Here is a 12570-nt window from a genome sequence, read left to right as displayed (position 1 = left end):
CACACCTAGAACTGAATCCTCAGTCGTCACCATGGTTGAAAGGCCCTACGTAATCTGAACCTGCCTGTTTCTTCAGCCTCTTTTCCTGCCATTCCACCTCTTGCTCACTCTGGCTCTATGAAGACAGGTGTTTTTTGGTCTCTCTTGTTCATTGCTATATCCCCAGTGTGAGGAGAAAGGATTTGTAAGAAAACTTGTCTATTTCTGGTGTTGGCTCAAGGTAGAAAAAAGGAGCCTTTGCTAAAAACCTGAATTCATGAATTCATAAGCCTCCCTGTATACTGGTTTGGAATTTGATTTATACCATCTGCACAGTCTAAGAAACCCTAATCCATTAAAGCACTTTTGGGTTAGAGGTGTTCCTAGAGACTTAGCAGAAGTAAGACCAAATAGTTTCTGGGGGAAAGGCATTCTTGATTCCAGGTCATAAGGGTTTCACAACAAAAAAATTACCAAATACATAAAGAAACAAGCCAAGATAGTAAGGAAACAAACAACAAAATTAGGTTATCAAGATCTTCAGATGTTAGAATTATCAGATATAGAAAACAAAATGACTATGGTGAAAAGTTTACAGAAATAACAAGGAAGTGAAACAAGAGAATAACAAAAATGTTAGGTAAACAAAAAAAAAACAAACTAATATTTATTGAGTGCTTATGATATGCCAGGCAGTGATTTAAGTGCTTTACATGTTTTAACTCATTGAATTGTAACAATTCTAGTAGTTAAGTTTCTGTTATCCTTAATTTACAGATGGGGAAATGGAGGCAAGAGAGGTTAGATAAATTTCCCAGGGTTACCTGCATAGTAAGTGGTAGAGATGGGAGTTAAACTTAGTCACTCTGGCTCCAGAATCCGTCTTATGTGATAGTTATGTCTTAATGTGATGTTAACACACCTGAATAATTGATAAAAATCAGTCAGGAGTTAGACATCAGTAATAGAGATTTGACCAACACAGTTAATAGGCTTCTTCTAATGCAATATTTTGCGAACTGTGTCTGACCCATTCATGAGTTATAAAATGAGTTGCAGTTACCATTAAAAATACACATATAGGGCTGGGTGCAGTGGCTCATGCGTGTAATCCTAGCACTTTGGGAAGCCGAGGCAGGCAGATCATGAGGTCAGGAGATCGAGACCATCCTGGCTAACATGGTGAAACCCCATCTCCACTAAAAATACAAAAATTTAGCCGGGTGTGGTGGTGGGCACCTGTAGTCGCAGCTGCTTGGAAGGCTGAGGCAGGAGAATGGTGTGAACCCGGGAGGCGGAGCTTGCAGTGAGCCAAGATTGCTCCACTGCACTCCAAACTGGGCAACAGAGCAAGACTCTGTCTCAAAAAAAAAAAAAAAAAAAAATCATACAGGAGGCTGGGCACAGTAGCTTGTGCCGGTAATCCCAGCACTTTGGGAAGGCCAAGGCAGGCGGATCACGGGGTCAGGAGATTGAGACCATCCTGGCTAACAGGGTGAAACCCCATCTCTATTAAAAAATACAAAAAATTAGCTGGGCATGGTGGCGGGCACCTGTAGTCCCAGCTACTCGGGAGGCTGAGGCAGGAGAATGGTGTGAACCTGCAGGGGCGGAGCTTGCAGTGAGCCGAGATAGCACCACTGCACTCCAGCCTGGGCCACAGAGTGCGACTCCGTCTCAAAAAGAAGAAACTTGCTGTGAGCCGAGATTGCACTACTGCACTCCAGCCTGGGCGACAGAGTGAGACTCCGTCTCAAAAAAATAATTAAAAAAAAAAACACATACAGGAGCCGGGGCAGTGGCTCATGCCTGTAATCCCAGCTCTTGGGAGGATCACTTGAGCCCGGGAGTTTGAGACCAGCCTGGACACACAGGGAGACCGCCATCTCTCCAAAAAACATTTTTTAATTAGCCAAGCCTGCGATCCCAGCTACTTGGGAAGCTGAGGTGGGAGCATCGCTTGAGCCCAGGAAGTCGAAGCTGCAGTAAGCCATGATCATGCCGTTGCACTCCAGCCTGGGCAACAGAGAAAAACCAAAAAACTACACACGTGTATGTGTGTATATAAAACTGTTGTGTGAAGATTTTGTTGTATGTTTGTGTATGTTCTAGGTATATATGTGTATTTTTTAATATGGGGTTACACCTTAAAAGTGAAAACCACTGATTTAATGGAAATATATTGACCTAACTGGTCAATTTCCATTATTTTTAAGTATTCATTAAATATTTACAGAAAACTGACAATAAAGCAAATCTCAACAAATTTAAAAGGATTTGTATCACATCTGTATCACACATGCCCTGAGCACAGTGCATTTAATTTAGAAATTAATAAGATAATGTATAAAACATTCAACTGAAAACTTAACACACTTCTCAGTAACTTACAGGTTGAAAAAGAAATCTTAAAGTTAGAAAGTAACTTAGGACTGAATTATAAAAATAGTTTCAATTTTGTGGCACACAACTTACATTGGTACTTAGAGCAAAATTTATGTTGTATTTAGAAAGGAAAAAGGCAGTGGCTCATGCCTGTAATCTTAACACTTTGGGAGGCCCAGGCGGGCGGATCACAAGTTCAAGAGATCGAGACTATCCTGGCCAACATGGTGAAACCCTGTCTCTACTAAAAATACAAAAATTAGCTGGGCGTGGTGGCAGGTGCCTGTATTCCCAGCTACTCAGAAGACTGACTCAGGAGAATTGCTTGAACCCAGCAGGCGGAGGTTGCAGTGAGCCGAGATCACACCACTGCACTCCAGCCTGGCAACAGAGCAAGACTCTGTCTCCCAAAAAAAAAAAAGGAAAAAGGCTGAAAGTGAGCTAAATATCTAAAAAAAAAAAAAAAAGAAAGAAAAAACTGAAAGAAGGCAAAAATTTTAAAAGAGCAGAATTTAATAAAATTAAAGATTCAATAGAGATGGTTTTTTTTAAGTCAAAATTTGGTTCCAAATTGTTTAAATTTTGACTAATTAAGTCTACAGCAAGACTGTTCAAAAAGAAAAGGGGACATAATAAATATGCAGAGATTAAAAAGAGATTCTGAGTAACGTTGTGACAAAATATTTGAAAATCTAGGAGAAATGGGCAATTTCTGGAAAAACAAGTTACCAAAACTGATCCAATGGTAAAATGTAATGTGAATGGTTTGCTAATCGCTAAAATTATACAGAAATTAGATCAGTAATTTAAAATCTTCCCACTAGGAAAATACCTGGCTCAGATTATTTTACAAGTGAGGTAAACCAGCCACTTAAGAAAACTAATTACAATACCTTACACAAAAATTGTATAGGCAACTGAATAAGTAGAAATACTTTTATCAATCTTTCTGAGAACCATAACCTTGATATCCAAACTAGATAAGAACAATACAAGAAAAGTAAATTACGGGCCAGCCTTACTCATGAACATAAGATGTAAAAATCTTTACAAAATATTAGCAAAGCAAATCCAGCATTGTATTTAAAAACAGGGAGCAGGGCACAGTGGCTCACCCCTGTAATCCCAGTACTTTGGGAGGCTGAGGCAGGTGGATGACAAGGTTAGGAGTTTGAGACCAGCCTGACCAACATGGTGAAACCCTGTGTCTACTGAAAAATGCAAAAATTAGCAGGCCACAGTGGTACACGCCTGTAGTCCCAGCTACTCAGGAGGCTGAGGCAGGAGGATCACTTGAACCTGGGAGGTGGAGGTTGCAGTGAGCCGAGATAGCGCCACTGCACTCCACCCTGGGCCACAGAGAGAGACTCTGTCTCAAAAAAAAATTCAAGTGGATTCAACATTAGAAAATCAATTAATGTTATTCACCAATGAACATAGGAAAGAGAAAATCACCCAAATATCCAAATCTGTTAAATATATTTCATTTAATAGTACTATTAAATGAAAATGTTCCATTTATAAGACACAGTAGCAGATTGGAGAAAGAATAAAATGCAACTACACACTACTTGCAAGAGAAATATATAATATAAGGATATAATAAGCCTGAAAGTAAAAGAATAGATGATTCGCCATGCAAAAACTAACCAAAAGACAGCCAGTATAGCTATGTTAATAGCAGATAAAATGTACTTTAAGGCAAAGGGTCTTACTAGAAATGAAGAAGGTCAGCTGAGTGTGGTAAGTCACGCCTGTAATCCCAGCACTTTGGGAGGCTGAGGCCAGTGGATCACTTGAGATCAGGAGTTCGAGACCAGCCTGGCCAACATAGTGAGACCCCCATCTCTACTAAAAATACAAACATTAGCTGGGGGTGGTGGCAGCGCCCTGTAATCCCAGCTACTCAGGAGCTGAGGCAGGAGAATCTCTTGAACCCAGGAGGTGGAGGTTGCAGGGAGCCGAGATCACACCACTGCACTCTAGCCTGGGCAACACAGCGAGACTCCATCTCAAAAAAAACAAAAACGTAAATGAAGGTCACTTTACAGTGGTGCTTAACAGTGATTAACAGTTCAATTCACCAGGAAGATACGTGCATTAAATGCGTCTGGGCTTAGTAGGCCTTTATAACAAGGCCTTAACGTACATAAAGCAAAATTAAAGAAATGGGAAAATCTACAGTTATAATGGGAAATTTTAACACATCTCTCTCAGTAATTGATGGATGATAAATCATACTCAAGTGGGAAGACAATTTTTTTTTTTCCCCCAAGACAGGCTCTTACTCTGTCACCAGGCGGGAGCACAGTGGAGCCATCTCAGCTTACTGCAGCCTCTACCTCCCAGGCTCAAGCAATCTGCCCACCTCAGCCTCTTGAGTAGCTGGAACTATAGGCACACGCCACCACGTCTGGCTGATTTTTATATTTTTTGGCAGAGATGGGGTTTTCCCATGTTGCCCAGGCTAGTCTCGAACTTATGAGTTCAAGGGATCTGCCCACCTCAGTCTTCCAAAGTGCTGGGATTACAGGCATGCACCACCATGCCCGGCTGACAAAATTTTATAACAGATTTCGGTTCTTCTCAGATTGATAAAAATTAAGTGCACTGCCAAACACATCACAATTATTTTATGGAACTTCATGAAGTTATTCACAAGTTTATATGAAACAAAAAAGTTCTGAGAAATACCAAAACATTCCTAAGAACATGAAAAGTGCTTTCTTTACAGATATAAGTAATAAGACAGTGTGCTGTTGGCATAAAGACAAACAAATAGACCAGTGGAATCAAGTAGAGAGCCTATATTCCTTGCATATATGGAAAATAATCTCACATAAAAATGAATTATTGATGGATTAAGGATTTAAATGTGAAAGACAGATTTAGAGCAGTAATAGTGATGATGCAGGAGAGGTGCAGTGGCTCACACCTGTAATCCCAGCACTTTGGGAGGTTGAGGCAGGAGGATCGCTTGCATCCAGCAGTCAAGACCAGCCTGGACAATATAGGACCCCTGTCTGTATCAAAAAAAAAAAAAAAAAAAAAAAAAGTTGGAAATGGTGTTGCATGCCTATAGTCCCAGCTACTTGGTAGGCTCAGGTGGGAGGATCGCTTGAGCCCAAGAGGTCAAAGCTGCAGTGAGCCATGATTGTACCACTGCACTCCAGCCTGGGCAATAGAGCAAGACCCCTTCTCAAAAAAAGAGATGGGGGCTGGCCAGGGATGGTGGCTCACGCAAGTAATCCCAACACTTTGGGAGTCCAAGGTGGGCAGATCACTTGAGGTCATGAGTTCCAGATCAGCCTGGTCAACATGGTGAAACCCTGTCTCTATTTAAAAAAAAATAGGGTTGGAGGGCACGGGGGGGCAAAAGTGACGAACAGTACACAAATAGCCCATAAATAGAAGATACTTACTTCATCTCATCAGCAAAAATCACAGTGGAGTACTATTAGAAACTTATGAGGTAAACAAAAATTACTACCAGTATTAAAATGATGCAGGGTAATGGAAACTCTTATATGGATTATATGAAATAGTTTCATATAAAACTATTATATGAAACTGTGTGGATATGGTATTGATGGGATAGAAATTGGTGTACCCTGAAGTACAATCCAGCAACATTCTGGTGAAGTTAAAGATACGCCAATGTATGATCCAGCTGTTCCATTCCTGTTCTGCTCCCAGTTATATACTCCTGATAACCACCAAACTGGAAGAAATGCTTGTTCATGTACACTGAGAGACATTCCCAAGAATATCTGTAGTGTGCTTATCATAGCAAAAAATTGGAAGCAACCCAAATATCTATCACTAGTAAAATGGATAATTTCCTAGTCCACTCTACAGTCTGTTATTTTTGAGACGGTGTGGATAGTATAAACCAGTTATTATAAAAAGCCCTTGCCAAAAATGGCAATGAAAATGAATTAAGGTATACATGGCAACTTGGATGAATCTCACAAATATAAGGTTTCTCAAAGCTGGTTGCAGAATACATACAGTATGATACCATTTATAAGTGTTTCAAAACCCACACATGCTGTATTGCTAAGAAATACATGCATTTGTAATGAAAATGCATAAAAGCACAGGGAAGACAAGGTAAATTATGAGGGGAGTTATACAAGGGGAGTTTAATGTGTTTGTAATGTTTCATTTTTTAAGCTGGGTATTAGGTATTTCTTATGCCTTTTAAAATATTGCCTAATATTTTAAAAGATTAAATGGATATGGAAATTCTCTATATTTAATAACTTTACTGAAAAAAATTTAAGGCCTTGTTTACTTGTTTTCTGACTGGCAGTAAGTCTGTCATCTAATGAGATCTTAAAATGGAAAGGGGTGACCTAGAAAGGAATAACAGCGTGGTAGTGGGGATGCTATTTTGATTCTTTTCACACAATTGAAGGCCTACAGCCTTTTCCTTATGTTGTTATAAGGAATAAACCGCTCTACAGTTTGTTATTTTTGAAACTGTGTGGATAGTATAAAACCAGTTACTATAAAATGCCTTTTTCAAATTAAGGGGTAATGTTAGTTTCCAACCAAAATGTAACTTCCTTACATCAAAGCATTTTAGAGGGGAATGTATATTCTATTTTTGTGTAGCTGGTATGGAAAATCATTATTCTTAGAAGAATACACATTTGTACAGGTTTTCTCCTTCCATATGGGTTTGTGTATCAGATTTTAGAACTGAATAATGTAATGATGCTGAACTTGTACTCTTAAGGGCTCCCTGGTTTATTTGAATTAATTTTTTTTAAACAAAGGTGTACGCCCCAAGTTGGGACGCCGGCACAGTATGGAAAATATGGAACTTATGAAGTTAACACCAGAAAAGGTGGGTGACAGGTTTTATATTTTAAATTTCATGAACTATTATAAAATGTTTTAGTAACTTTTCATTTAATGAAATAATTTAAATAAGGCTTGCCCTATATAGATATCACTTTAAAAGTTGCCTGTAAAAAAAAATCAGAAAAAGTATAGTGCAAAAAGAATGCGTACAGTATGCTGCCATCTGTTTAAGAAAAATACATGCATATATTTCCTTTGTAGATTCCTAAAACATTTCTGGAATAAGATGTAAGAAACAGGCTAACAGTGATTTCTTCTGGGAAGAGGACTGAGTGGGTTAGGCTAGAAATACTTTATATACCAGTTTGAACTATTTGAATCATTTACCAAGTAAATGTATTACTTTTTTTTTTAATTAGATCAGGAAGATCAAAAGGACAACCTTTTTTTCCCAACTACATAGCAACTTTATTGCCAAGATAAATGAAATTTATGATCAAAAGGAGAGTTGTTCTTCTAGCTGCATTCTTGAAAAGCTTTTTTTTTTTTTTTTAAACAAGTACTTTGTGTTGAAGATACATCTTCCTTAGGCTTTTTCTTGGGGGAGAGGGGTGCATAGTAAAAGGGAAGGGACTTCATAATTAGAAACAGGTTATTGAAGAACACATCAAGACTACTTTCTTCCATTTCCTTTGAACTGAATATTACATTGTCAAAATAGGCTCTCAGCCGGGCGCGGAGGCTCGCGCCTGTAATCCCAGCACTTTGGGAGGCCAAGGTGGGTGGATCATGAGGTCAGGAGATCGAGACCATCCTGGCCAACACGGTGAAACCCTGTCTTTACTAAAAATGCAAACGTTAGCTGGGTGTGGTGGTGCACTCCTGTAGTCCCAGCTACTCGGGAGGCTGAGGCAGAAGAATCGCTTGAACCAGGGAGGCGGAGGTTTCTGTGAGCTGAGATCGCGCCATTGCACTCCAGCCTGGCCACAGAGCGAGACTTGTCTCAAAAAAAAAAAAAAAAAAAATTCTCGTTCTTTTATGTTTTTGTTTTTTTTTTTCGTGATGGAGTCTTGCTGAGACTGGGACTATGGGTGTACATCATCATGCCTGGCTAAGTTTTTTCAGAGACAGAGTCTCGCACTGTGTTGTTTAAACTGGTCTTGAACTCCTGGCCTTTAGCAATCATCCTGCCTCAGCCGCCTGAGTTGCTGGTATTATAGGTGTGAACCACTGTGCCAGCTGTGGTATATTTTTAAAAATACTTTTTATAAAATATCTTCATTACAGCAACTTTAGAAAATTTGAATACAGAAATAAAGATAATCAGTAATCCTGCCTCCTGATGGTAACTACAGTTATTTTGGCATCTATTCATCTGGCATTTTCATATGGATGTTATAGACACTATTTTCTAATATGTGGTAATCTATCAAGAACGTCTTTCCAGCTGGACGCAGTGGCTCATGCCTGTAATCCTAACACTTTGGGAGGCCGAGGCAGGCAGATCACTTGAACCCCGGAGTTTGAGACCAGCCTGGGCAACATGGTGAAACCCTGTCTCTACAATTAAAAAAAAAAAGATAGAAAAATTAGCTAGGCTTGATGTTGCATGCCATGCCTGTAGTCCCAGCTACTTGGGAGGCTGAGGCAGGAGTATCGTTTGCGCCTGGGATGCAGAGGTTGCAATAAGCCATGATTGTGTCACTGGACTCCAGCCTGGGTAACAGAGTGAGACCCTGTCTCTGGAAAAAAAAAAAAAAAGAAAAGAAAAAGGAACATCTTTCCATGCCATTAAATATTCTTCTGCCCTATCATTATAACAATAACATATGCTTTTTCAATAGTGATAGTTTATGTGTGAATAGTCTTCAAAAAACCAAAATCTAATTGTGTTAGAATCATATCCAAGATATTTTTATTCCAGCAATTCACAGTTATTTGGAAACTCTAGTAATTTTTAAAGGACTTTGTGATTTTTCCAAATGTCCAGCTTTTCTTTGTGAGTGGCTCTCAAATATAAATTTGTTAAATCCACAAATTATTTTTTAAAAGCTTTTAAGGCAATTTTTGTCTACTTTCTTCTTTTAGGAACATACTAATAAGTAGCAAAATTAATTTGCTATCTTCTGCCTACCTATGTAGTGGTACTAACAGTGTTATGTAAGAAGCTGACCAGATTTGACCTTGTAATTCTCCAAGAGCCAAGTGATAAAATTCTATCCTTAATTTAAAATATGTTTAAGTGTAATTAGTTCTTTGTATTGGTTTCTTTTCCTCATAATAAAGCTGTCAAATAATTCATTATTTCATTATTCTCAACAAAGTAAAGAAGCATACATAAGGAAAAAGGGAATTGCTTCGCCCTGTATTCTTGTTTTCAGTATTGTTGAGAAGTTCAAATAAATATATAAGGAACATTTTTAATTTTTCTTCTTGGGTTTTGGGTACAGTTTTATGTTCTCACATCAAGGACCATTTTCCTTTTCTCTAAACAATAGACCATGAAATCCACTGTAGTAAATAATTTCCCCTTATAATGTGTATGTGAAAAGGAATCGATGGCTTGGTTCACTTACTAACCACATGTTTTAAAAACAGCAACAAGGCCTGGCGCGGTGGCTCACGCCTGTAATCCCAGCACTTTGGGAGGCCAAGGTGGGTGGATCACAAAGTCAAGAGATCGAGACCATCCTGGCCAACGTGGTGAAACCCCGTCTTTACTAAAAATACAAAAAATTAGCCGGGCGTGGTGGTGGGCACCTGTAGTCCCAGCTACTCGGGAGGCTGAGGCAGGAGAATCACTTGAACCTGGGAGGTGGAGCTTGCAGTGAGCTGAGATTGCACCACTGCACTCCAGCCTGGCAACAGAAAAAGAAGAAAAAAAAAACCAACAAATGTATTTATATGCGTATATATATATATACACATACACACACACACACACACACACTCTATATATATATATAAATGGGTTCTCACTATGTTGTCCAGGCTAGCCTCAAATTCCTGGGCTCAAGCAATCCTCCTGCCTCAGCCTCCTGAGTAGCTGGGATTATAGGTGTGAGCCACCATCCCCAGCTACATGTCTCACTCCCCTGTACGTTTATTTCAGTTTGTGCCCCATGGGTCACTTTTCTGGATTGGTGGAAATGTTCTATGTATTGATTGGAGTAGGGGTTATATGGCTTCCAATCATAGACTTAAAGTCTGTGCATTTGACTGTAATTTTACCTATGAAAAACTGTGTGTAACTAAAATTATTACATAGCATGAACCTTTAGACTTAATTATAAACATTTAAGACTGAATGTTAAAGCTGCAAATGTCAGAGCTATTGTATGTAGTGCATATTTTTCCCCTGTACTCAATAAATGTTATTTTGTTATTTGTAGGTTGTGTATTTACATCAGATCTAGACCTTTATAAATTGGTTTTGCCTATTGAGAATTTAGTACGGTATTAGTAAAAACAGTACTGTTTTATTTTTTAAAAATTACTGCTATGTTTCAAATATTAATTTTTATGTTTAAAAATTCTACATACATCCAAAAATTCCAGTTGTAACATATTTTTAAGTAACTCACGTCTAGAGTAAAACTTTGGCTCCTTCTCTGACCGTTCATACTTTATAAGGTTTTGGCAAACCTTGCTTTCTTATTCATAGGTTCTTTAAAAACCAGCATTTTAATGTTTTGATAATGAGAAATCCACAGTATGCATTTGGTACAAGATCTTGAAAATAGTGCAATATACTAAAAAAGATATTTTTAAAGAGATCTAAAATTCTTCCTCTCTCCCCCAGTAGTAAATAAGTGAGTATGTCAGGTTAATATTATGGGAAACCAGAAGAGAGCTGGGGATTTGGAGGTGTTTTTTCACCTACCTTCCATTTATAATTTTGTAGATACAGAACTGGAACAGTGAAATTCTTGCTAAGCAAAAACCTCTTATTGCCAAACCTTCTGCAAAGCTACTCTTTGTCAACAGACTGAAGGGGAAAAAATACAAAACGAATTCCTCCACTAAAGTTCTCCAAGATGCCAGTAATTCTATTGACCACCGAATTCCAGATTCTCAGAGGGTACGTTTAAGTTTTTGAGTATTGTGTTTTGAGTACCAACATTTGGGTTTTCTTGTATTCATACTGAATTTTTAGTAATTTAAATTAGACATGTAATATAAAATACCTTTGTATTCATATTTCCCTATCTTTTCTATCTTCTTCAAAATTAGAAATGGTAATTACTGTCTTAGTAGATAAGTTGCTCCCTTGTATTGGACAATAATTATTTTTCTTTTTGTTTTTTTTTTCTCGAGATTGAATCTTGCTCTGTCACCCAGACTGGAGTTCAGTGGCGCAATCTCGGCTCACTGCGACCTCTGCCTCCCGGGTTCAAGCGATTCTCCTGCCTCAGCCTCCTAAGTAGCTGGGATTACAGGTGCGCACCACCATGCCCAGCTAATTTTTATATTTTTAGTAGAAACAGGGTTTCACCATGTTAGCCAGGCTGGTGTCGAACTCCTGACCTCAAGTGATTTGCCTGCCTTGGCCTCCCAAAGTGCTGGGATTACAGATGTGAATCACTGCGCTTGGCCAATAATTATTTATTTGAGTCACTGTTGTTTGCAAAAATACTACCAGTTATTTCACTGCATTGTCTCCCAGTAAAACCACCCTCTACTCAGCTCAGAGGGCAGAACAAATTAAATTCAGATGCTCAAGAATTTTTAAATATTAATTTAGAATGAAGAGTGTCTGTTAGCATCTACTTCTATTAATCATATTATTGAAACTGTAATGATAGAATTACAAACTTTTGATGAAAAATGAGCCTGGGCAACATGGTGAAACTGTTTCTACCAAAAAATAAAAAGTTAGCCGGGTATGGTGGTATGTGCCTGTGGTCCCAGAGCCCAGGAGGTGGAGGTTGCAGTAAGCTGAGATCATGCCACTACACTCCAGCCTGGGCAACACAGCAAGACCCTGTCTCAAAAAAAAAAGAGAAAAATGAGCATAGCAAACAGTTTATTTAATTTATTTAGAAATAAAAATATGATGGGTTTACTGATAATCAGTATCAGGGAAATCTCAAATCCAGCTACCCTATAATCTGGTAAAAGTATCAAAGTAAATTACAAAGAAGGTACTTCATATTATCAAATCCATTTATCTGCCAGGCGCAGTGGCTCATGCCTGTAATCCCAGCACTTTGGGAGGCAAAGGTGGGTAGATCTTCTGGATTTAAGAGTTCGAGATCAGCCTAGCCAACATGGTGAAACCCCATCTCTACCAAAAATGCAAAAAATTATCTGCGTGTGGTGGCACACACCTGTGGTCCCAGCTACTCAGAAGACTGGGGTGGGAGGACTGCTTGAGCCTGGGAGGCAGAGGTT

General features: G+C 38.7%; 1 protein-coding gene across 3 annotated transcripts in view; it reads left to right on the top strand.

Moving 5' to 3' along the window:
* Nucleotides 1–12570, top strand: part of GPSM2 (G protein signaling modulator 2) — a 55109-nt gene that overhangs the window by 30597 nt on the left and 11942 nt on the right. For all 3 annotated transcript variants that reach the window (XM_015451061.4, XM_015451058.4, XM_065533058.2), the window contains 2 exons: nucleotides 7149–7219; nucleotides 11081–11257. In XM_015451061.4, coding sequence (XP_015306547.3) covers nucleotides 7149–7219; nucleotides 11081–11257 — 248 coding nt within the window. The remainder of the gene's footprint in view (nucleotides 1–7148; nucleotides 7220–11080; nucleotides 11258–12570) is intronic.

Source organism: Macaca fascicularis, chromosome 1, assembly GCF_037993035.2.
Source record: "Macaca fascicularis isolate 582-1 chromosome 1, T2T-MFA8v1.1".
Taxonomy (NCBI): Eukaryota; Metazoa; Chordata; class Mammalia; order Primates; family Cercopithecidae; genus Macaca; species Macaca fascicularis.
This window is presented reverse-complemented; position numbering and strand designations above follow the sequence as displayed.